Source organism: Cnephaeus nilssonii (genome assembly GCF_951640355.1).
Source record: "Cnephaeus nilssonii genome assembly, chromosome: 20".
Classification (NCBI taxonomy): Eukaryota; Metazoa; Chordata; class Mammalia; order Chiroptera; family Vespertilionidae; genus Cnephaeus; species Cnephaeus nilssonii.
In genome coordinates this window covers 27,673,219-27,699,499 of record NC_137091.1, presented here as the reverse complement: position 1 = coordinate 27,699,499, position 26,281 = coordinate 27,673,219, and the positions used below count along the sequence as shown (strand labels likewise).

At 41.9% G+C, this 26,281-nt stretch overlaps 1 protein-coding gene across 2 annotated transcripts in view; it reads right to left on the bottom strand.

The window, feature by feature from the left end:
• CDH13 (cadherin 13) overlaps positions 1–26,281 on the bottom strand; it is a gene marked incomplete at its 3' end in the record, with an annotated part of 1,039,464 nt that overhangs the window by 654,507 nt on the left and 358,676 nt on the right. For both annotated transcript variants that reach the window (XM_079760072.1, XM_079760071.1), the window contains exon 3: positions 10,222–10,430. In XM_079760072.1, coding sequence (XP_079616198.1) covers positions 10,222–10,430 — 209 coding nt within the window. The remainder of the gene's footprint in view (positions 1–10,221; positions 10,431–26,281) is intronic.

Here is a 26,281-nt window from a genome sequence, read left to right as displayed (position 1 = left end):
TAGAGCATCATCCTGGTACGTGAAGATTGCAAGTTCGATCCCAGGTCAGGACACATATAAGAAACAAACAATGAATACATCGATTGATGGAACAACAAATCGATGTCTCTCTCTCCAATCAATAAAATTTTTAAATAAATAATTGTGTTCTGTTATCACGGGAGTTTTTTTTTGTTTTTTGTTTGTCTGTTTGTTTCCATCAGAAATGAGAACCAGGCTTTTACAGAGTAGTCTAGGAGACATTCACATTTGGAAATCTTGTGATGTTTTTATGAGGTTCTATTTCCAAAGGCTCTATTCGTAAGGAAAGTATTTTAAAAGTGCCATGACAACACAGGGCTTGTCCACCTACATAAAATTTATCCAAGATTATCACTCAGGTTGTTTTTCCTAACCACTTTGAATTTTTTATGTCATTTCATCTCTAATAAGAACAGCCACACCACGTGGCAAAGCCCATTGTGACCAAGTATTTCCACATGCCAGATAAGAGGGGATTTTAAAAAAGAGGTTAACACTTCAATATTTACACTGAGAAATCACTTGTATTTGATTTATGGTAATAATAAAAGGAGGTTAGAAGCATATCAGAGAAACCAGAACCATGTGCATTCTATCACATTATCTTCTGCCTTCAAAGGTACAAGGTGAAAATGCATGTCTGATGACGCAATATTCCTTTTACTGGAAAAGCCCCAGAAGCTGCTGGAAAGCTAGCTGTGGACGGAACCCTGGACCAAGGGCATTGCTGTGGATTTGCATACTGAGGTGGACACCTGACCAGCCTGTGACCTGAGAGCCACCCCTCGACTCCTGTTCGCCTCAGTTCCATGACTCACAAAAACAGGAAAAACACCATCTGCTTCGAGGCAGTGTTAAATCCAAACAATGCTTATGAAAATAAAATTTTATTTTTAAAAATATAAATGTAAGGTATTTCCCTATGCTCCAAAACTATTAAGATGAGTAAGATAAGGTCTGAAATAAGGAAACTGATGGCTTGAGAGACATTTCCATTTGGAAACATTGTGCTGTTTTCATGAAGTTCTTTCTCAAAGATTCTACTCATGAGAAAAGATTTTTTAAAAAGTGTCATGAAAATATAAGACTTGTCCACTACCTAAAATTTTTTAGGAGTTTTGCTCAGCTCCATGTTCATTTTTAAAAAAAGATTCTAACCACTTGTTATTTTCCTCTGTCATTTTATAGTATTTCCAGGAGAATAGGAAAGCACCGGTTCTATTTTAAATGTCAGTAGTGTTACCAAAATAGCAGTGGCTGCATAAAGTCAGAAGGCTCAGGCCCAACTCCCAGTTCTGCCATTTGCTGGCAGATGGTGACTAGCTGACTTACACAATTTCTCTGGGCCTGAACTACTGCATCTGCAGAGTAGGAACCAGATTACCAACAGAGTAATGAGGTTGGCCATGAGAATCTGAGAATGGACGTATGTGTGACAGCAGCTAAGAATGCCCTCACATGTGGTGTGCGCTCAGTGAATGACTCCATCTCTCTTTCAAAATAGATATATCTTCCATAGGATGCTAGGGCAGCCCTGACCACTCGGTAGCCATTTGCCATCTGTGGCTATTAAGCACTTACAATTTGGCTAGTCCACATTGAGATCTGCTATAAGTGTAAAATATACATTGAATTTCAAAGATTTAAAATGAAAGGAAGAATGTAAAAATCATTTCATTAATAATGTTCATATTGATTACTTGTTGACATAATATCTTATAAAATTATATATCCTAATATATATGTTAGGTTTTTATGTACATTGGGTTAAATTTATAACATATAAATATACAGATAGTATATATATCTATGAAATTTAACCCAATCTACACTAATAAAAGAGAAATATGTAAATAGACCATACATCCACGACACCCATCAGCCAATCAGGAGGAAATATACAAATTAGCAGGACAAAGATAGTGGTGGCCCGCCCCCCAGCTGCTCCAGGGGCAGAGAAACAGGGTGGGGCAGGATGCCTGCTATGAGGGGGAGGGCAGGGGGCGAAGGAAGCTACAGGAGCAGTGCTTCAGCCAGAGTGAAGCCTGCAGACTCCAGTGGGAGCAAAGGTGGAAGGCCTGGGTCCCGGGTGCCAGAGGAAAACCGGAGCCGGCAGCCAGGTGAAGGAAGGCCTATTGCATGAATCTTCATGCAACGGGCCTCTAGTATGAATATATTGTCTGTGTGTATGGTATAAGATATACATACATAGTGTGTTAAGTACATATAGTTAAATAATACATACATTATTATAATTTATTTCATCTGTCTTTTTAATGTTACTATATGGAAACTTAAATTACATATGTGGTTTACAGTAGTTTTTCTTTTGTATTATCTGCTGCAAACATTAAATGTTGAGTTTCCACATGCCAAAAAAAGCTAGTTTTAATTATCTAGACTTTCTATGGGATCAATTATTTTTCCCCAAGCATTTCAATTAAAATTAAGCTTCAGAATATAGTCTTATTAGATTCTGATCCACAAATCAATCTTTTATCTTCTTAAATTAATGAATCAAATTATTTATTTTTATCTATATTTGAACAGTATCCTGGAGCCAAGTATCATAAACATAACAATTTAGGCATGTGTCAAAATTTAACAGCCTAATACCCTATTTCATGCCCAATTTTTGGAGCTGTACCATAATTTTTTGAGATATATATTTTCCCTATTTTGCATGACAGTTAAATGGATACCAATTTTCTCTAATAGTAACTTGGGAGGATTTTGCCATGAAAAGTGGTGCTTCACAGATTTTTTAAATTACCCCACTTGTTAAATTGGTGCATGTTAAGTAGCTATAGCTTTAAACTCCTCATTTCTTTACAGCCACATTCAGTGCACAGATTGGTTCTCCACTTCGATTGTTGTGAAACATATTTCATTTGAGCCAGGTCGATATTATTGTCCAGCTCAACGAACTCTACGCCACTCCCAGTCAATGTGATAAGGTCTTGAGACAAGGCGATTAATTATGCCCAAAACTGGTTGCTTTCATACTCATGGTGCTTTAACAAATGAAGTCAAATCACCTGCAAGCAGCATGACAGGCACGTTGGAGGTGAGATGACAAAATGGACAAACGAACAGAAGTGATTCAGATGGTTGGCTCGGGGTTGATAAAAATTGGAGTTTATCTCAGTAACAAATGTGTAACGATATTTTTGTCTAGAATGTGTGAGATCAGAAAAGATGAAAAAACATACAGAGGTGGTAACAACTCACAGGGTATTTCAGTTAAGAACAAAGGATGGTTCTCTGAGTCTGTTTTTGTTTTGTTTGTTCGTTTGTTTTAAGTTTCTAGATTCCATAGATAAGTGAAATCATACAGCATTTGTCTTTCTCTGCCTGACTTATTCCACTTAGCATACTACCCCTCTAGGTTTCTCCATGTGGTTGCAAAAGGCAAGATTTTAATCTTCTTTTTATTGCTTAGTATTAGTCCATTGCTGAGTAATAGTCCGTGTCTTCTTTATTCACTCATCTATAGAGGTGATTTTTTTTTTTTTTTGTGCAACCCTCTGTTAGCATTGGGTTAGAGACAATATATTTTTTACATTCTTAGTACCCCATTATGACATCAAGTTAAGGTTGGGGTATTATAGCCATTGTACAGATGAAAATTGAAACTGAAAGGATGAAGATGACTTCTCAGTGCCTTGCAACTGGTAAGTCCTAAATGTGTAATCGGATCCCCATTTGGGTCATCCCTTCATATCATCTATAAGAACTCACCTAAATGTCCCAGAGCGTACACATACATACAGTAATGGAGGGGCATCCAGAGGCTGATTTTGAGCTTCAGGCCCACCATTCCCTAGAGGTTCCTACCAAATACAACCCTAAGACTATGAGAAGCAGTGGATGAAGTGGTATAATCCCTCTAAGGGTCAAGATACATGATTAGCAGCAATATTAATATTGGCTTCTGAACAATGGATGGCATGTTTTATATTTTTAATTAAAACATTAAAAACAAAAACAACTATTTCTCCAAAGTTGTTCCTTACCTGATTGCTCATTTTATTTTATTTTTTTTGGAACTATTTCTATCCTGATTCTTAAAACTGAATTTGGAGCCAAACTTATGTCTTTTAAACTGCATGTTTACAGTTATGATGATCACCAAGACAAATAAGTCTTAAATTTAGCTTTTTAAGGTTCTGTCATAACATTCTCTGTTCATTTTACATTTTCCAGGGATTTTTAAATGACAAAAAGGAAAGGATACATACATATATTTGCATTTAACTTGATTGAGCCCAGTGGGTATACCATGTACTGGCTTCCAGTTAAGAAGTGTAAATTGTTAATAATTAACTTTCAGATACTGCCAAGTCTTTTGGTGTTTTTTAAGTGGACCTATAGAAATAAAGAATCCTCTCTTAGAAGTTTAGTCAGTGTTTTACATAAAGTGGGTACCTGAGCAATAAGAATGGTTATGATTCAAGTTTCCTTGTAATCCTGAATTCTCTACAGATTGTAGAAGTGAGGAAATTTGGTCATATAGAGAAGGGATGAAGGATTGGGTTGTCTCAGTCTGCCTCGTGCATTCATTTAGCATTTATCATAGGCCTGGCTTTGATGATACAATGATGAGAAACAACTGGAATTTTCACTTACCTTGAGCTGAGCACTGCTCTAAATCTTTTGCGTATGTTTGCTTATTTAATATCTGCATTATCTATGACATTGATATTGTTATGAACTGGTTTTACAGCTCAGGAAGGAAGGAAGGAAGGAAGGAAGGAAGGAAGGAAGGAAGGAAGGAAGGAAGGAAGGAAGGAAGGAAGGAAGGAAGGAAGGGATGTTGGTGGGGAGATTAAATGAGTCCCCATTCGTGGTCCAGGAAGGAAGGAAGAAGAGAAGAAGAGAAGGAAGAAGGGAACTAGGGAAGGAAGGAAATAGGATGGGAACAAGGGAATAGATTGTATTTTTGCCTTCAGGGAGCTGGCAGTCTCATCAGAGAGCCAAACTGTAAACACCAAACAAGGAAGTAGATACATAATTACAAACTGAGAAATGGCCATGAAGGTACTGAACTGGTGCTGGAGGGAGACGATCAGGGTGAGACCCTCCTTTGGAAAGGGGACCAGAAAGGGTCTTGGAGGAGGTGACATTCCAGCAGGTCAAACCACTTAAGATGAAAAGGAATCAGACTTGAGGGAAGGCTGCAGAGATCTGCCAGGCTAGAATGTGAAGGATATTTTCAGACACATAGAAAGACTTCAGAATTTATTCCAAGGTCCCCGTGGGTGAAGAGGAAGCAAGGGCCCATTGAGCGAGAAGGGTATGATCAGACTTGCACTGGAGCAGAAAGCCAGATCCATGCCCACAGCCTGTGGGTTCCCACAGCTCTCCCTCTGTTACATTGTGCATCTCCTGCTTTGTTCAGGAGCCTCAGATGCTGGGTCACTGGGATTTAAATGCTACAGTTGCTCAGAGTGGACTCCCACACTTCAAAATGAAGCTAGTAAGTCCAGTCTCTTTGGCTTCCAAACTGGAATTTAAATTTAATTCCTACAAGCTCCCAGATGTTCTTACTTCCCAGCCTGACTCCATAGAGTTCAACTGATGTCAGAATTCCTTGCCATAATCTACAGTCATAGAAACTATAATTTCTTTGAGAAATACATACACATATACATGCATGGATATGTCAAAAATTAAATCAATTATGCTTTTATTTGGGGGGGGGGCAGGCTGAAAAATGATGTTGATGAGTCACACAGCAGATAAAGGCATCTCTACCAAAGGACTATAAGGAATGAAGCAGAACTTTTCTATGCAACTTGAAGCTCTATATATAAATGAATAAATGAAATTATAAATAAATACATGAACCACTAAACACCCTGTTGTCTTCCTGCTCATCACTGCCAGGCAGAGGGACAGCAGACCTGGTGGAGATAAGCCACAGTGCTGTCCAGACATATGTGAGTCGGGTTCATCATTACGCTCCTCAGGCTAGAAAACTGCTCTGTGCACGCATGGTTAGCCCTGCCCCTCCATAACAATTCCTCCTTGCCTGTCAAAAGACCAGGATTAAACTGCTCCTCCACCTACTCAGATCTAAGGTGATCTTACACAGCCCAGGCAGGTACTAGCATCTGGGCAGCCAATTAAAAATGTAGAAAGAGCTTGAGAGTTTATAATTAAACCATTAATAATTAGACTTCACAGATTCAGACTATAGACTTTGCAGGTGAAAGGAGGTCGCAGGTAGCAGGTAAAAATAAGAGAAACATCTTTTTATTAGCAAGCTGGGTTCCAGTTCCTGCAGCTGAGCTGAGCTGTGCTTTGCTGGGGTTGCATTTATCTTAAAGAATTTAACCACGGGGACATCTCTCCCATCTCTCCCGGTTTGTTTATGCTGGGTTCCCCACTGCCCTCTCTGAGAACATCTTTTCCTTCTTTTTTTTTTTTTGGCTCTGCTTTCTCCTCCTGCCCCCAATCTCTGTCCACAGTGAGGACACTTAGCCTTCAGTTGTTTATCCTCTCTCTAGAGGTTCAAAAAAGATACTATTGATGGTTATCTGGTGCTGTGCCCAGTCCAACAATTCTGTGATGTAAGCTCAATTCTTATCCCTGTTTCATACCTAAAGATGTTGAGGTTCAGAGAGTTGAATGCATTGTCCAAGGTCATATGATCATGGGGCGGGGGTGAGGGGGTTGGAACACAAATCTGAACCCAGTTAAGTTCCAAACCAAAGCCAAAGCCCTACCAGATGCTGTTCTTTCCCCCCGAGATCCAATCCCAAATTCCCTGTTGTCTCCTGGACACCTCTATCAACATGTTGCCAAGAGCTACCAACTCAACACATCCAAGCCTGATTGGTCCAATCCCTCTCCGTCCTCCTAGGCTGGACAATTTAGAATCATCAGGATGTGGAACTGTGGCTCTTTCTTCTTTCAAATGGCTTTCACTTGCTGTTTTTCTCTGTCCCTTCTATGTTGCTCTAACTCATCCTGACCAATGGACAGTAGCCACAGCCACCCAGGTGGCACAGCCTCCTGATACACCAACTGGCAGAAAGGAAATGGGTGTTTGAACAGAAAAGTCAGAATCTCAGTCCCATTTCTGTCCATTTCAAGCTAGGGGATCTTGGCCAATTTGTCACACCTACAGCAGCCCCACAGGGAGGTCATGAGGGTTAGGAATAATGCATGTTAAATGTACAATGAGATGCAGACACATAAGAGAGTCCCACTAAGTAATAGAGGTTTGCACTTGCCTCTGAGTGCCTCAGTTTCCCCCACATATAAAATGGGAGCAGTGGCATATGCCTCATAGGTTGGTGGGGAGATTAAATGAGTCCCCATTCGTGGTCCATGAAGCAGCACTGGCACACAGTGAATGCCGTGAAAGCATCGCTGTCATCCATAGCCAGGGTCCCTGCTCTCTCCTCTCTCTGAAGGCACACAGCACACTCACATTGCCTCCCTGCTTGATACATAATCAACATACACGTTTCCATTCTCCATCTAAGAGCGAGCTGACCTGCATACTCACTGATTTCCCCCTCTAGTTTTTAGTCTGCTTGGCTGCACACAGTAGGGCCTCAAAAATACCAACTGAATATCTCTGAAGGACTGTGCTCTTCTCAGGGATTCTTTAGATAGCAGTTTTGTTTCCCTACGCTTTTCTTTCTTTTTTTTTTTTTTGGACTTCATTATGGACACATCTGGGCAGTCTCACAGGCTTATTTCGAGCCTTGTAAAATGACTGGAGGGGGGAGATGAACATCCTGTTCTGCTGGAGTTGAGCAAACTGAATGGCACAGCAGCCTCCACTGTGCTGTATAGAAGCAAACGGCCACAGTGAGCTTTGTCAATAACGTGCTCAGATAGCAGCAAATGAGAAACGGCCAGGCTCCGAGGGCTTGCCTCCGGACCAGTGTCTCCAAAGCTGAGTCTCATAGTATTGAACCCTGACCTCTCAACCCCTCAAGGTGGAGTTTGCCCACCGAAGTGCCCAGAATCCCTTCTGCTCTGCTTTAAGATAAATACATAACATTTTCCTTTCCGGATTTGAAGATGAGCAACCTATCATGATGAACAATTTTCCATCTAAATACAGTCCATCCCACATACAAACCCCCTTTTGTGAATCTCTGTACCATTTACTTGTTCCTAAGAAGCACTTTGTGCTGCACATCTGGCAATTTTGGTGCTTTATGTACTTTCTGTCACTTATATCATGAGTTAGTGAGATGCTGTGAAAATGACCATGGCTAAGTAAGAGGAAAGCTTGCTTTTGTGGTACCAATGGGTTTACAAATAGTATCTGTTCACCAATACTCCACTTTATTTGAAAACATCAGTGGCACACTGTGGATTCATTTTAGCTGGCTATCTACCCTTAACTCACAGATTCACAGAAATAAAGGAGAATTATGGAGTTTGTCCAGCCCAGGGATGGCAAATAGATTCCGTATCCAGGAACATCTCTAAGTGATGGATAGGTGGCAGCTTCCAGAAGCACTGTATTGGAAAAGATTCTCAGGCCACGCCAGGGATAATGAGTAATATTTGCCATGGGTGTTGTGACAGAGTAGGACAATGCTCATGCCACTGGTTTGCCATCCCAGACTGTTTAACCCTCTAATCTGCAAATGAAGAAGTTACATGATTCTTTCCAAATCACAGACAGCACTGGCAGGTAAGCAACACTCACACTGCCAATTGTACTGTCTGCTCCCCAGCTGTGGAATCTGTTACTCCTCCACCCACGCTCCACCACTCAACAAAATTAGCAAAAAATCAGGGTATGGAGAATGTGACCGATGGAAAAAGGCAGTGAGAATCACAGGCTTTGAAAAACTGGGTAAAACCAGGCCAGCAGGTAGGAGAAAAGGCTAGGTGCACCAAGCATAGGGCACGTCATTTTTATTGATACTAGAGGCCGAGTGCACAGATTCGTGCACTGGTGGGGTCCCTTAGCCTGGCCTGAGCCTTCTCACAATCCGGGACCCCTTGGGGGATGTAGTAGTGCTTGAAGAGGCAAGTGGTGGGGGAGGAGCCTGAGCCTGGGTGGGCGCTGCGCTGCTCCCTCTCATTCTGGTTCCACTGAGCCTGCCACTGCTGTTCCTCTGGAGCCCCTTAGTCAGCTGAGCAGCACTCCCACTGTGGGAGCACACTGACCACCAGGGGGCAGCTCCTTCATTGAGTGTCTGCCCCCTGGTGGTCAGTGTGCATCATAGCGACTAGTCAAATGATCAACTGGTTGAACGGTCAACCAGTTGCTTAGGGTTTTATATATATAATTTTGCCATTTTGCTAGGTGTCTTCCTTTTCTATAATCAAGAAGCCAGAGTCTCTGAGCTCCTGGTGAAGGAGAAGTAGGTGAATCCATGGTAGCAATGAATGACATAATCAGGAAGCTTCAAGGGAAGCTCGTGGCACTCCTAAAGTATGTGCACAAGTATGCAGGTGCAAGATCAGCACCCCTGTGCATCTGGAAAAGAATGGGCACCAGTGCAGGCAAAGGAGCAGCGACCTAAGCAATGGCCGCCTTGCTATACAACTCTAGTGGACCACTGTGGTTCTTGCCTGCCCAACATCCATTTTGCTTCCTTGGATAATAGGTTTCTAATTTACTGTAATAAGTAACCCTCTTTCACCCTCAGTCTATACATTTTAGGTGAGGCTGATTCTGCTCTGTGTTTAGTACAAATCATGTGACCCAGACTTAGCCAACCAGAGAATCACGACCAAATGGGCACAGCGATTGTTACAGGGATAGATGCATGATCTAATGAGAACCAATAAGATTCAATTTCAAGCTTTTGTTGGCAGTATCAGGAAGAGATGGTCTCTTGGGTGACTTCAGACTAGGAGAAAGACATGGAGCTACCGAGACCTACACATTGGGAAGAAGGGAGGGAAGTGACTGTCTACGAGTGAAGCCAATAGAAGGAAAATGGAACCATGAGATAAATAAGAACCAACGCTGATGCTATCATTTGGGAACTGGTACATAGCCATGCATAAAGGCAGAGCTATCTCAGAAATATCACAATTACATGAGCCCACAATCCCCATCCCCACAGCCTCCCACCAATTTTGAGTTGGGTTTCAGTCATATGTAACAACAAAAGAATCTCGGCCAATAATAAAACAAATTTTCCCCATAAGACATACAGACCCCCAAGTTCCTTCTTGGACCCAAGTTATCCCAAACATATGAGTTACCTGCAAGGAGCCCTGGATGTCTTTCCCCCCGACAATCACGAGTTCTGCCATGTCTTCCGCATGGGGAGTCCGGGCATGGACGAAAAGTGTCTTGCCCACTGCAGTTACGTTCTTCAGGGCGACTAAGCCACCTTCATTGTTCACCTTGAAGTATGGGCTTGAGACCTCATAGTGTAGCTTGTCATTTCCCTTACAGTCACTGAAGTTCACTGGAGAAAACAAAACCAAACAAACCAAAACAGAAGGAGTGTGAGCAGGTTAGGCAGCTTAGTCCTAAAGATATCTCTGACCATTAAATGTGATTATCATTACCCATCCCAGATCCACAAATGCTGCTCCTTGTCCCACAGCTTCTCCTTTGTACCCCCGTGCCTTTGATCATGCTGAAGGTCTTCACTCCATCGAGACCCATCCTTGCTAACCTCCCATGTCCAAGGCAGGTGCTAATCAATGAAAACACAGAGATAAACAGGACCACATCTCTGCCCTTGAATGTAGTGGGTGAAGTACACAATGTTTAGGAATGTATGAGGTGATGTGGCAGAACCAGGTTGCTCAGGAGCCTTGAGGCCCAGCTCCACCGAGACAATATTTGAGCTGGGCCTTGAAGCTGAGTTGGGGATTAGAAGCCCCCAGGAAGTGGAGGGCATGGTAGGTTATTCAAAGGCATGGGAATAGTGGTGGTGCAATAACAAAACAGACTCAGAGAAAGAGAACTAACTTGGTGCACTTTGAGGTATAATTGAAATTGGACAAAGATTTTGGGGATAATGAAGGAGAGGTTGGAAAAGGAAGTTGAAAATGTTCCTTTGGAGATACATTGAGTTAGGGTGCCTTAGACTATTTTTAGTGTTGACATGGTCAAGTTCAGGTACATGTTCTGGTTCCAGTGTAGGACAGTGCTTCCCATGGGTTGGGATGCATCAGAATTCCATGGGAGCTTCTTAGAAATCCCAAGGACCCAATCTAAGGAAGCTAATTTAGGGGCTCCGGGTTCTAGAGAGTGGTTTGGAGAAGGTGAGGAGAGGCTAAGAAAACCAGTTAACTCAATGTTGTACCAATGATGCCTGGCCCAGATGTAGGCAGTGGCTGAATGGCAGTGAGCGAGATCCCTGTAGCTGAATGCTAAGGCATGTGTGAGAGGGAACAGGGAAGAGCAGCCCTCCTGGGGAAACCACATGAGCATAGGGGCATTGCCAGGAGCAGCAGATGTGACAGCTGGTCACACTCCCCTCTATGGTGTGCCTGTAGCTGGTACATGATTCTATTTCCAAAGGCATCACAATCCACTGTCTGCACGAGTTTGCCTGCCTGCCTTCCTCGGGAGGCTGCCAGGCCCTTGGGTGGAAGCATAGTATTGCATGTACTATTTGCATTCCTCCTCCCCCCACTTTTGTTTTCTTAGCTCTTTGCTGAACTGATTTGTCTAGCAAACCTTTAATTGAATCACAGCATAGGTCTAGAAAAGTACATAAATCAGAACGTACATCTCAACGAATTTTCAGAAAATGGGCACACACGTGGACCCAGCACCCAGACCTAAACACAAAATATTACCAGTCCTCCTCTTTCTCTCCCTTCCTGAGTAAAATCCCTACACTCCTCCTCCCCAGAGGCTGTACTGTACTGACTTCTGAAGTCATCGTTTGACCTGTATTTGCACTCATACAAATGGAATGATGCAGATTGTGCATCATTTGTTCTGGATTCTTTCACTCAGCATTATGTTTGTAAAATTCAACCGCGTGGCTGCAAGGCAGAGCTGTTTACCCTAATCACTATAGAGTATTTTAGTATGTGGCTATGCTGAGTTTATTTATCTGTCCTCTTGCTGACAGGCACTGGGCTATATCCAGTTTAAGTCTCTTAAATATTTTTACTAGGAACTCTCCTGTGTCCAAGTATACTGTTAAAGCCATATAAATTTCTGATGAACTGAGCTGATTTTTCTTTCCTGGGAAAATAATTCTTATGGTGGCAATAATCATATTAGCTGATAATAATAATGGCTAACACAAATTTAACACTTCCTGCATGCCAGGATCAGTGTTAAGCAGATTATCTTATTTAATCTTTACAACAACAATGAAAGAGGCACAATTTTGATTCCCTCCCCCCACAGATTATAGATCAGGCAACTGGGGCTCAAAGAAGGCAAGGGGGGTGCCCAACACACAAAACCAAACCTGGTCCCTTTGCCCTCCACCACTATACATTCTTGAAACTGACAAACCCCATTTAGAATAGATCCCTCTTGGAATCCCATGAGAACCTGAATATAATGACCTGTTTGGTCCTGCTCCCAAGTTCCCACCCAGCCCTGATGCCTGTTGCATGGCGTTGCCTCGAGTTCCCTCTGTGTTGGGGCTCCAGAGCCTTTCCTGGATACCATGTCAACTTCAGGGGCATCGTTGCGTGGACCCACAAGTGGACTTTTGGGAATCTGCAGTTCCCAACACTTGCTCACTTCCTCTGACCATCTTTGTTTGCCACAGGTAATGGGGCATGCCCCGTTTCAGTTTGTGGAAGTGAATTTTGAAGCAGAGACATGACCATTGCTTTCATGGTCATCATCAATTAAGCATTCATCCACTGGAGGCACACTGCTCAAATGACAAGGCCTGCTGGCAACTTGTTGCCTGAATTGCCAAGATGTTAATTCTGGACCTGGACCCTGGGCAGGATCAGAGCAGGCAATCTCAGCTGGGGAGAGGTGGGAACAAGCTAAAGTACACAAAAGTCTGTGGGGGTTCTAGTTTCACACCTACGTCTCTTACTTTTCCTTTTTCTCTTTCTTTCCTTTCTCCATCCCTCACTTCCTTCTTTTTTTCTTCCCTTCCCTTCCTTTCATTGTTCCTTTCCTCTTATATTTCTTCTACAAATATTTACTGAGAGCATACATTATACGAGTTGCTTGGATTATAGACGTTAATCCAAAACCTTATAAGTGGTAAGAGACCTATTCCAGGCAGATCAAAACATAACATGCGCAAAGGTCCTGTGGCAGTCAGGGAGCTGTAAATAAGCCAGTGAGATGGGCACAAAGAGCAAGGAAGACAGCAAGGAAGAGAGGGTGGAGATAAGCCGGGCCTGGACAGTGTGGGATCTGGAAAGCCACAGAAAGGCTTATTCCCTGAAGGTAGCTTTGGACCCTTCCATTACGAATATAGAACTGACTGCTTCCATCTGAGTCTCATACAACTGTGGATACCCACTGAAAACCAGCACCAAGCCCCTCCATGTCTGGGCTGTCTGCTGGCCTCCCCTCTGGCCTCTGTCTTCACTCAGAGCCTTACACATGCACACACCACACCTGTGCCTCCCTACACCCACTGTTCTGCTCTACCTTTTTCCTCATATTGACTCCTCTGGTAGAAGGTACTCCCCACCTTCTTCACCCTATTAACTGTTAGTCATTCTTTAAGATTAAGCTCAGGCAACCTCTCCAAACACCCTCTTTGTGTTTCCAGAGTTCCCTGCACATAGGGCCTTGCACATCATGTTACATCAACATGTCCACTTTATATATCTGTTTTTCTCACCAGAACCAAAAGTAGAAGTTGAATCTTACTCTTTTATTCATCTCTACATCTCCAGCAATGAACAGAATGCTTTTCCATACACGAGACTATCAGTAAGGATTCCATTTAACTTGATAACTCTTCAGGGGCAAAATGATGCTCTAGTGGTGGTGGATCGGGGCTCCTCTCCATTCTGGGAGCAGAAGATGCTGTAGGCAAGGCCAGTGCCGGAATGAAGGCCCCTAGTCTCCTTAGTCTCAGTTGAGCCCAGTAGGAGAGATGAGTAAGAAATGAAGGACTTAGCCATGGTCTCCCTGTAGTTCCCCAGTCCCTAGATACATCAATTCATGAAAGCACAGCCTCCCATGCTTAGCTTGGGCTTAGCTCATTGGTAAAGTCAGGGGTGGTGGCTTACCTTTCTTTTTTATTCTAATAAAGCTTCACACAGTCCTGAAGCATAGTTGGGATCAGTGTGTGCACGCTGAATGAATGAATTGTGGGGTGCAGCTACAGTGTTTTGGACAGGCTCAAGCCTTGGACTGATGAGAGGCACAGTCCTCTCGTGGCCATGTGCAAGTCCCAGCTTGGAGGGCACAGCCCTCCCAGCACAATGATAGCCAATAGCTATAGTTGTAAGCTTCAACCTATGGTCCGAACACGTGGCCTCACGTGCCTGAGTAATGTAGGCTTGATATAGTTCAGGTGCATGTAATTGAATAGGATCGAAACCCACAAGAACGTTGTAAACATCTTGACCACGCCCTTATTTTGCCTCATGGAAATCTGGCTATAAAATAAACACACGGCTTGTGGGTGCTGGCGCTGTCTCTCAAGAAGCAGCATCCCACCGAGACCCAGCTTTCATTCTCTTGTCTGTCTATTCTAAGCCTTTCAGCCACCCCCACTCAGGTTCACCCTTGGCCATGTCGGCGCGGCACAATGAACGTTTTGAAAAATAAAGGTAACATCTACCTTTCCTTGAGTGGAGTCTGAGTACCAGTCTCTGTGCCAACAACTGTGCATTCAGGCTCTCCCTTTAGCCTCATAGCAATTCTGATCTGCAGCAGCATTTCCCACATTTAAAAATCACCTACCCCCCTCCCGTCTTTTTAGATATTTTTGCCTAAATGCCACTACTCTCATGAGATTTTACTGTCACAGATAACTGTTTACTTTAATGTCACTGTATATTGATTTACTGTATGTGTATCTGTACTTTGGTCACACACAAAAAGTACCATTGGGCCTCTCTCCAAGAACCCATGTCACCCCTTTGGGGGCAACAGCTGCAATAGAATGTACAGTCTACAAGCATCGTTCCCATTTTACCAGAGGAGAGACCAAGCCTTGGGGAGATTGACTAACTTGCTCAAGGTCACACATCCTGAAAAGGCAAGAACCTGTCCCGGGTCTGACCTGTCTGCAATTCAAGTTCTCAGCACATCCACATCCTAGGAATGGATACTTGAGAGGGAAAGGGGCAGGTGCCCCATCCCGACCCCTCCAGGACTCTCACTAATCCCTCAGGAGTCATCAGAGGTACCAGGTGAGGGCATAATGAGAGACCAAATCTACACCCAGGACCTGGCACATAGGGGCTGCTTCGTACATTCTAGCTTCTTTCCAACTGGCTGTATCAAGTAGCTAAGGGTTGCATAATTGGGTATTTTTATGTTAGATATAGTTTACCAATTCAGGAGCAGGTGCTTTAGACTGTGACTCTTTTTCAAGGCTATGGTAATCACCTGGAGAGCATTTAAAAAATAGAAATACCTGCCCCAACCCGCAACCAAGATTCTGATGTACTTGGGCTGGGCTGGGGTCCTGGCACTGGTATCTGTTTAAAGTTCCCCAGATGAATCTAAAGCAACCAGGACCAAGAACCAGGACCTTGGACAATGAATGGCTTGTCAAGATGCCAGGTGTCCAAATTTTCCTGGCACAGAGAGGTTGGAGAACTAGCATGCCAGGAATTGCTATCCTCATGCCCTTAGAAAAGCATTTTTAATGGTAGGGTCTCTAAGCCTAGTTATATGTAGCAGCAACCCTGTGACCTTGGGCAAAACGCCCATCCTCTTTATGCCTCAACGTTTTCCTCTGTAAAGTGGGACAAATACTAGTACTTCCCTCACAGGTGCTATAATTCTTATGATGAGCATTAAACATGATATGTACCTACATACATAGAGCACTTAAGACTTTGGTGCTCCATGCATTAAAATGATTATTATCATTATTCCTGTAATTCTGGGCATTAAAGAGACTATCTTTTTCCTTTTCCTATATAACTTCCTTCTTCCAGCTGCTTTTCCACCTGCCTTCTGCGTCCTTCCACCTCTTTCTAGTCAGGTAGCTGTGCTTCAGCCTGCTGGCTCTGTGCAGTTACCATGGAGATGGTTACTATAGGCATCTCTGTGGAGGTTAAAGGAGTGAGGCAGATGATTCTGATCCCACCTTGCCCATCTTTGACTCCCCCTCCCCCGACTTGTCTTGGCAAAGCCCTACTTATCTCACATCAGAGGTTGTGAAGGAAAAATACCATCAAAGGAATGAAATTATGGTGCCTTACCCATAGTAGATTCAACAAAGTTTTGTTAAATATTCTTCAAATGGATTGTTTAAAAAAATTCCTACAAATCAAGGGTATCATTTTTCCTAAAAGAATGACTATACTGAGAGCTTTACATTGGTGATTGCAATGAGTTTCACATTATCAGTGTGAGGTAGGTACTTTTTCTTTTCTTCTCTGGAAACAGACTTAGTGAGGTGATGAGGTTAAGGCCACATAGACTATGCTAGGCTTCCTAGGCAAATGCATCCTTTCTTCAGCCGTTCAGCTTCCAAACTCACAATTTTGCCACACTTTCATACCTGATCTATTATTCACTTAATATTTTTCTTTTAATTGAATTACATTGTTTATTTATAAGATTATTTGAAGATAACCTTTATAAATATGTGCTGGATTGCCAGATGTGTTTTTTAAATAATGTTAAATAAACCTAAGGAGTCAAACAAAGACATATATTTGTTCTTATATGTACGAAAACCCTCACAGTTATGTACATTCCACCTCCATAAATGCTGGCCTATGCCACATTCCTCTCTGCCCATCCTTCACTTAAACGTATTCTTGCCTGGCTCCACCCTACTTAGGTTTATAATCTAGGAGGGTTCTGGAATACTCTAAGAGGATTTCTGATATTTGGAATGATATATCTAACATAAATAATGCAGACTTGAGAAAGACACAAACCTTAGAAAAGGCACAAATCTAGATCATGCAATTTTGGCAATATATAAATGACAAACCTGAGATAGAATATCTAATAAAAAAGAAATAATTCACCACACTGTTGTTCTCTGGAGGAGAAAAAAGACTCTGCTTCATACCAATTATATCTCACCTTAACTTCCCTATCAAAAGGTTCCACTGATGGCATCAACCTGTATCATGAGCTCATATTATGAACTTTGTTGACACAATATGTCAATGAGTCCCAAACTTTTAAAGAGATTGGGCCAGTGCATAGAACATACTAAGGACAAAAATAAATCATTTATGTCTATCTATTTTTAAAATTTTTTTTCTATAGAGACAACCTCCTAAGTAGCTCAGAATGACTCTATGAGAATAAATGCAAGGAAAATTCTAGCAAACAATTAAACTTGTGAACAAATATTCAAAACCTCTATCTGAGGGGGAAATGTACTATCTGTACTACTGGGAACCTACAAAAGACTTCCTTACATAGTTTATCACTGTGGCATTTACAATAGCTTCTGGAAAGAAAAAAATTATACATATAATACATTGTACATGGGGATTTATTGGAATTACTTGTACAACATCATTCTTTGAGATAATCTTTGAACACCCCAGGAGAAAGAGGGAGGAAGTGAAAACTCCCCACCTGGGGGAAAAAATGCAAATTAGACAAATGGCACCACTCAGCGTTTCAATTATGCTTTCAGCATGTTTCCACTCAAAATGTCCTCTGGGCTTAATGCAAATGTCACAAAAAGACAAACTTTAGCTGGGAGACAAAACCACAATTGAAATGGGAAGTTTGGCACGTGAATTAAGGGGCTTAATCTTCCTGACCTTGATTTTATGCTTTTCTATTTCTTTCTTTTGAATGTAGTTCTTAGGGATGAAAATCCAAAAGGCATGGATTTATTACCATCTAGAAATGTGTGAGGGAGCAAATTAAGCTGCATTAGGATCCCAGGAAATATGAAAATGTTGATGGATTTAAATTTAGCTGCAAAATATAGAGTAGTCCTACTCATGTAGATAGGTATGAACTAATATATGGAATTTATTCTTACTAGTGTTTTGGGTCAATCAACTCACATCTCAGATGGGCAAATGGTCCTCCTACATACATTATATATATGTATTCATAGAGACTTGCAAATTGGTTGGCACATAAGTTAGTTATAGGGCCTCTCAGAGTTTGTGGTCAGCCTCTGATTATACAGTTCTGCGAGGATATGTGAAGATCAGTCGAACAATAGACTCTGAACCAGTCATCCTGGTAGTTGTAGCCATGGACAGATATGCTTGGATCACTTCTAAGAATTCAAACTCTTACACAGAAAAGAGTGGCTTTATTCAGCAGTATGCTCATAATAAAAAAAAGTCCTGATTTGTAGCATTTGCCATTGCCTATGGTGTAAATATTCTAAACATAGCTGATATCAGTTAGCAATGTGCTTTCAACTGGCTTGCAAATTTCTAAAAACGTAGCAATCAGCTCTCAGGAGTGTAAGTACTAGCTGGCTCCAGCACACCACGGAGACCAGGCAATGACTGTGCAGAAGAGTATAAATGCTTTGCTCTCCCTCAGACTATACCAGATATCCCAGCACTCCTGACCTAGTTAGTAAAACAGAATTTAATTGCTTTATCAGTAGGGAGGGCTGATCTGCAGAATCTTTGCTGGGGCATGGAAAGTCATGCCTTTCTGACAACTGAAGTAGTATTTAGTTCAGAAACGTCAGATGGACTCTCCCCAGGATACAGACCATCACTTAATTGTTTCTCACATATTCGGTATCCCACTGGCACCAACAGGGCTTAGTCCAGAGAATCTTTGGACTTGCCCAAGTGAGAAAAACAGAAAGCATTTCCTTTGGCTCCCCTGAATACCCTCATTTCTCAAGCACTCTGATCAATCAAGCTTTCATGAACATATGTTCAGTTCTACCCACACGGGGCTGGATGCCTGTATGATACAGTAAGCGCATCCTCCAGCTTTGATTCATTCTACTCTCCTGATTCTTGAATGCCGTGAACTGAATCCTGTGTTCCATGTTTCACCTCGAGTCAGTGCTGATATCCACAGAGCTTCTGCAAGGCTCTGGGCACATTCCTAACTATGACTGATTAATCCTGGAGTAGATTTCCCTCTAAACCTTTGTAGATTTGATAGATGCAGAATGCACATAAAATGGTCTTAATACCATGTCATATGTCAATTCCAACTTTGATAAAATAGAGTTTCAATGCTATTGTGTCAGCCAAAGATATAGTGAATGATTCTGTCAAGTGATCTTCAGCAGAAACCTATTTTATGTAAATCCTTAAGAGCTTTCTCTTGGAGAAAAGACACAACCACATCTGCTTTCAGGGAATTTTCTCTGCCAACCATTAAAAACTGAGCTGCTAGCTCTGAATCAAGTCTTTTCTGACAGGGTCTTACATTTTCCTTTTGCTACAAATTCCTTAAAACATGGCAGTTTGTTTTCTGGAAGAATTTTGTACATTGTCTATCTCATGGTGGTTATAGTCAGTATGAATTTGTATTTCAAATTAGAATTACTTTATATGGCATAGTGCCCAACACAGTACACATTAACCTTGTTTGTTGAATGAATAAATAGCAGAACTGCAACTTGACAGCTAAGTAAATTTGAAACCCCTCAAACAAAACTGAGAATGATGGCCCAAACTCATGTGAATATTTGAGTGAGTTGATTTGAAAGGCACCTGATCAGATCAGTGAAACCAAAATCACAAATTCAGCAACTTTGAGAACCACTAAGTCTCAGACTTACAAAGATCCCCTTTCAGATGTTTGCATTACTAGCACAATGTCTCTTACATATCCCTTGGGGTTTTTATTTTTATTTTATTTATCTACTAATTAGTGCACACATGTCTTCCTCCTTATGACTATAAGCAAGGTAGGTTAGTAAGAGAAATTTGCTCTACTACAACTTTCCAGATATTTGGCAGTTGGAATTGTCTGGAGACAGAGTGTAGCCAAGTGTTCTGTCTGCGCCTACACTAAGACTCAGATTCTGATTATGTCTGATACTCTGGCAGTCTCTGATTTCCCCAGTACCTCTCTACCACATAGGGAGGGAGGAACCTTTAAAGAGGACCACTTCTGTATGACCACCTAGAGAGATACAGAAGCAGAAGGAAGATGGACAGGAGAACACAGTATTGGTTTCTTAGTCCAATATGGGTGTGCAGTATAGAGAGAGAATAAGCTAAAATAATAAGAATGAATAAGAATAAGAATAAAAATAAGAAATCCCAAAGATTCACAAACCACAGGTGGTTTGGGTAACCTCAAGCGCTGTTACTCTGGTTTCTAATTACAAAATATTATGGTGAATGGTGACTGGCCCTATTTCTGAGTAAGAGACAGCTTGGTTTTGCTCTGGTGCAATGAAAATTAAGCAGCTTACAGCCTTTTGGCATTGTGAAGGGTTCACAGTTTGGGGGATCCTAGAGATGGACTTCGAGAAGCAGCTTTCCTACAGAAGGCAATGGGGAGGCACTTCCTTCAAGGGCTTCCTAGAACCATTAATCAATAAAGAAGCCAGAGGAGAGATCATGGAAGAATTGAATGTGAGTTTGTGTGAGATTCCCTGGGTTCTTCCAGAAATAATTGGAATAAGAGTCAAGAGAGGAGGGCCTGCTGGAGTCCTACACCTGTAGGGGAGAGGAGTTATAAACAGGTGCAGTGCACACTTTAATATTTGCATGGCCTCTTTATTGTCCAAATATTGGAAAAGCCTGAAGAAATCCAGGACCATTTGGAAAGTCTTGCTCTTCCTGAGTGAAAAATTTGCTTGTCACTGGATACTTTCAAGTGGAACCGCAATGACTATTCAGCAGAAATATGGAAGAGATTCTAGCATTGGATGATGTCTCTTACAATCTGAAATTCTATTATTCTAAATCTTAACATATTCATCCATTATCCCATAAAAATATCATTTGTTCACTTACAGTGTGCAAGACAGTAGGCAGCATGGGATAAATGCCAACATAAAAATAAATAAGGCATACTCTCTGCCTCCATGATATATTCAGAATCTAGAAGGTTGGGGCACACAATCATTTGGAGGGGTGCCTTTTGAAGGATGGATATCCATTTCTACACTGTGTCAAAAGGCCAAAAAAGCACCATAAGGTAGAAATTACAAGCAGGTAGATTATAGTCCAATATAATAAATTATTTCTAGAAATGAGAGAAAGTCAACAAATGAGCAGGCTCATCATTACCAGATGCATTCAAGGTGATGGATTATCAAGTATAGCTCACTTTACTGAGAAGTTGCACTCTCTAAAACTTGCTTAGAAAGCAAACTTTTGTATAATTTTATGATATTTTATTATAAAATTGAATGTGTTCTTCTAGACAATATTTGGCCTTATGTCATAATAAAATCTTATTTAAGAATGCAATAACACATTAGAAACATTTGAAGGAAAGAATTATAACTTTTCAGGTAAATACTGATACTAATCTATAAAGCAAATAGTAAAAGTATGCAAATAACATGGGCAAGTGTTTAAATTGGTTCTGAGTGTTTAAAGATCTAATTATAATGATGCCCACCTGCAAAACTGAGCATTTTGGATCTAAAGGCCCATTAGTTTTGACTTAATCTCTCCCCTAGAACTCTAGGCAGATGATCAGCTCTTCTCTTTCTAGGCTCTGTAGGAGGTCTTGGGCTTTAGAAGGGTTGAGGATGATTTGGGGATAAAGGCAGGTAGGAGTGCAAATAAGATAAAATGTGGAAGATGAGCAAACAAACAAACAAACAACAATTCTGCAAAAAGAGTCTTCAGGGGATGCATACTGAATCAGTTTCTGATGTATCAACACTAAAATAGATGTATAAAGTGCTATCATGAATAGAGAAGACACAGTCCCATCTCTCAAAGAGCTTATAATCTACTAGAAGCCCGGTGCATGAAATTCGTGCACGGCGGGGGTTGTCCCTCAGCCCAGCCTGTACCCTCTCCAATCTGGGACTCCTGGAGGGATGTCCGACTGCCCGTTTAGGCCCGATACTGGTGGGATCGGGCCTAAACGGGCAGTTGGACATCCCTCTCACAATCCAGGACTGCTGGCTCCCAACTGCTTGCCTGCCTGCCTTCCTGATTGCCCCTAACCACTTCTGCCTGCCAGCCTGATCACCCCCTAACCACTCCGCTGCCAGCCTGGTTGATGCTTAACTGCTCCCCTGCCAGCCTGTTTGCCCCCAACTTTCCTCCTCTGCCGGCCTGGTCACCCCTAACTGCCCTCTCCTGCAGGGTTGATCACCTCCAACTGCCCTCCCTTGCAAGCCTGGTCCCTCTCAACTGCCCTCCCTTGCAGACCGGGTGCCTCCCAACTGCCCTCTCCTGCTGGCCATCTTGTAGTAGCCATCTTGTGTCCACATGGTGGCAGGATCTTTGACCACATGGGGGCAGCTATATTGTGTGTTGCAGTGATGATCAATCTGTATATTACTCTTTTATTAGATAAGATAGAGGCCTGGTGCACGGGTGGGGGCCAGCTGGTTTGCCCTGAAGGGTGTCCCGGATCAGGGTGGGGTTCCCTTGGGGCGTGGGGCGACCTGAGTGAGGGGCCTGTGGTGGTTTGCAGGCCGGCCACGCCCCCTGGCAACCCAAGCAGAGGCCCTGGTATCTGGGATTTATTTTCCTTCTACAATTGAAACTTTGTAGCCTGGAGCGGAGCCAAGCCTGCTGCTCCCTCTGGGGCGGCAGCCATTTCTGTGGCAGTTAATTCACCTTCTACAATTGAAACTTTGTAGCCTTAAGCAGGTGAGCCCGGCCAGGGTGTGCAGAAAGCTTTGCTTCCCCTGTTGCCGCTGGCAACCCTGGCCTGCTCTCTCAAGCTCCATTCTGCGGCCATTTGTTTGAATTTGTTTACCTTCTATAATTGAAACTTTGTAGCTTGAGTGGAGGCTTAGGCCTGCAACGGCTATGGAAAGCTTGGCTTGCTGTTACCTGGGAAACCTTGCTCTCTGTGGCTGTAGCCATCTTGGATTGGGGTTAATTTGCATACTCGCCCTGATTGGCTGGTGAGCGTGGCTTGGATTGTGGGTGTGGCTTATGTAGCGGAGTGATGGTTAATTTGCATATTACCATTTTATTAGAGAGGATGATCTGAAGCAGGACTCAGTACACAATGGTCTGTAAACTTTAAAAACTGAAAGAATGCAAATCAAAACCACAATGCAGTACCATCTCACACCTGACAGAATGGCTATTATCAACAAATCAACAAATGACAAGTGCTGTCAAGGATGCGGAGAAAAAGGAACCCTCGTGCATTGCTGGTGGGAATGCAGACTGGTGCAGCCACTGTGGAGAACAGTATGGAGTTTCCTCAAAAAATTAAAAATGGAACTCCCATTTGACCCAGTGATCCCACTTCTAGGAATATATTCCAAGAAACTAGAAACACCAATCAGAAAGGATATATGCACCCCTATGTTCACAGCAGCACAACTTACCATAGCTAAGATTTGGAAACAGTCTAAGTGCCCATCAGCAGATGAGTGGATTAAAAAACTGTGGTACATCTACACAATGGAATACTACGCTGCGGTAAAAAAGAAGGAATTCTTACCATTTGCAACAGCATGGATAGAACTGGAGAGCATTATGCTAAGTGAAATAAGCCAGTCAGAGAAAGATAAATATGACATGATCTCATTCATTTGTGAAATATAATGAACGACATCAAACTGATGAACAAAAACAGATCAAGAGACAGAGAAGCATCAATCAGACCATCAAACCTCAGAGGGAAGGTAGGGGTGGGTGGGGGTAAGGTGGGGAGAGCAACCAAAGGTCTTGTATGCATGCATATAAGCCTAACCAATGGACACAGACACCAGGGGGGTGAGGGCATGAGTGGGGAGGGTGGGGAGGATAAGGACACATACGTAATACCTTAATCAATAAACAAACAAAAAGATAAAACCTGAAAGAAGGTGGATTCTGGGAGAGGAGGAACTAACCATCAAGCTTTAACAAAGTATCAAAAGCACAATAGATACTCAATAAGTAATTTTCCCCACCCCGATCCTCATATGATGTTATGATGTTTCAACATTTTATAGAAGGGAAGTGACGGATGCTTGGATTGGCTAAATTACCCCTGATGCAAAGGTTACTGGTAGAACTGGGTTCAAACCCAGTTTTGTCACACTCCAAAGGCCAAACTTTTCACTGCACTACTCTGTGTCTTCTGATTACTTTATTTGAAAAATTTTCCAAGAAATAGTGACGTGAAAAAGAGAAGTCTTTTTTTCACGATAAAATTTAACAAACCGATCTTTACTAGGTTAGTTTCAAAACCTAATTAATCCACAAAAATGTATGAATTGGCTGGGTATCAAAAACATGTAAAACATCAAACTTTGGTATGTGACCCAGCTGAGGATGCTAACAAGGCCATCACTCACACTAGTTCCTGCATTGGTTCAGTGAATGTAAATGACTGTGGCAACAAAGAGAAAAGACTTGGTTCATATGGATAAACATTAGAAATTATTCAAGGCACTTCCCTAGATCTTCTATTCTCTCTACAAAAACCATAAAACATGCTGGTTTTCATGTTTGATGTCTGTCTTCTAAAATAGTTTCCATTTATGGAATGTTTCTAAATGCCAGACAGTATGATAAACATTTGATAACATTATTTCTTTTAATTCTCCAACAGTCCCATCAAGATAGTATTTTAGCCGAAACCGGTTTGGCTCAGTGGATAGAGCATCGGCCTGCGGACTCAAAGGTCCCGGGTTCGATTCCGGTCAAGGGCATGTACCTTGGTTGCAGGCACATCCCCAAGTAGGGGGTGTGCAAGAGGCAGCTGATCGATGTTTCTCTCTCATCGATGTTCTAACTCTCTATCCCTCTCTCTTCCTCTCTGTAAAAAATCAATAAAATATATATATTTTTTAAAAAAGATAGTATTTTAGAGGTGAAGAAATCAAGTCTTTGAGAGATTTAAGAAAATGTCTTAAAGCCACACATCTATAAGTGGCAAAACTGGAACTTTGCTTTTTATATCTATTTTAGAGGCCTATCCCAGGTCCTCGCGGAAGAGGAAGGGGGTGGATTATTTTAGGATGGTGGACTCCAAAGTAAACGTTAGAAGCTATTCCATAGCCTAGGAGCACATGGTTTAACCAGAAGTTAAACAGTTTGTGTCCTAGAGTTGAAAAAGGTGTCAAAGATGGAGTTGAATGGAATCTTGAAGTGTTAATTCCATCAGGGGAAAACCAGAGGTCAGAAGTCCTTGTAACTCAAAGCTTAGGGAACAGTTAAGCTTGGAAAAATGCATGATGGGGCTCAGCCAGATCTTTATGCAATTCTAGAACATATAAAAGTATTGAAGAGCTTTTACTAGTATGAATATTATTTAAAAGTTGGAGGAAAAGCCATATTTGAAATTTACTATCATTGATCTATCTATAATTTTTATTAAAGAAGTCTTGAAATTTGGACTTTCTGCAGACCAATGCCCTATTATTCTACTTCAAAATAATCACAACTCTCCAAATCACAGCAAACAAAACCGATAGGGAAGGAGAAAACAGCAGAGTTTGATCTATGATCTTCAGAATGGATTCATTTTCATAAGCCCCATAGTTGATCTGTCACCAGTGTGTGGATGACCATCTTCTATATCAAACTTCTGAGGCATTTTGAATACCCCACCCTTTAACCCCCTGGGGATACCTCTAGTGCTTCTAAGTAGAGATGGCTTTGTGGGAACTGCATTCCTGAGAATGTCTAGAAATGTTTCCAGAAGACCAGACTAGTGTCTTGGGGGCTGACAGTACACGGCCTGGGGTATCAATGGGCTATCTTTTCTAAAGGATAAATTTTCGGTATTAACAAGTTATTGTGGTCTTGATAATAACCATCAGGGATGCCAATCAAACTGCAACAGAGTGCAGAACACCAACTTCACAATTTCCTCCTGACCTATCCTTTGGTAACTTGGGAGCTCTTTGAAGACAATGGTCTCATATAGCTTCATCCCTATCTCTTTGGCTATGCTCAGAGCTAGCACTGGCAAGGGTTGGCAATCAAAAATATTAGTGGACTCTTTTTGGTTATAACCAATTAATTAATTCACCTCCTCCTGATTCAGTGAGTGAGATTAAAAATTCAGTGAGTGAGACCTTATCAGGAAATTAAAATAAAATGATCTGGCTTACAATACATGAACCACATTAATTCTTGTATGCATATATGGGTTTCT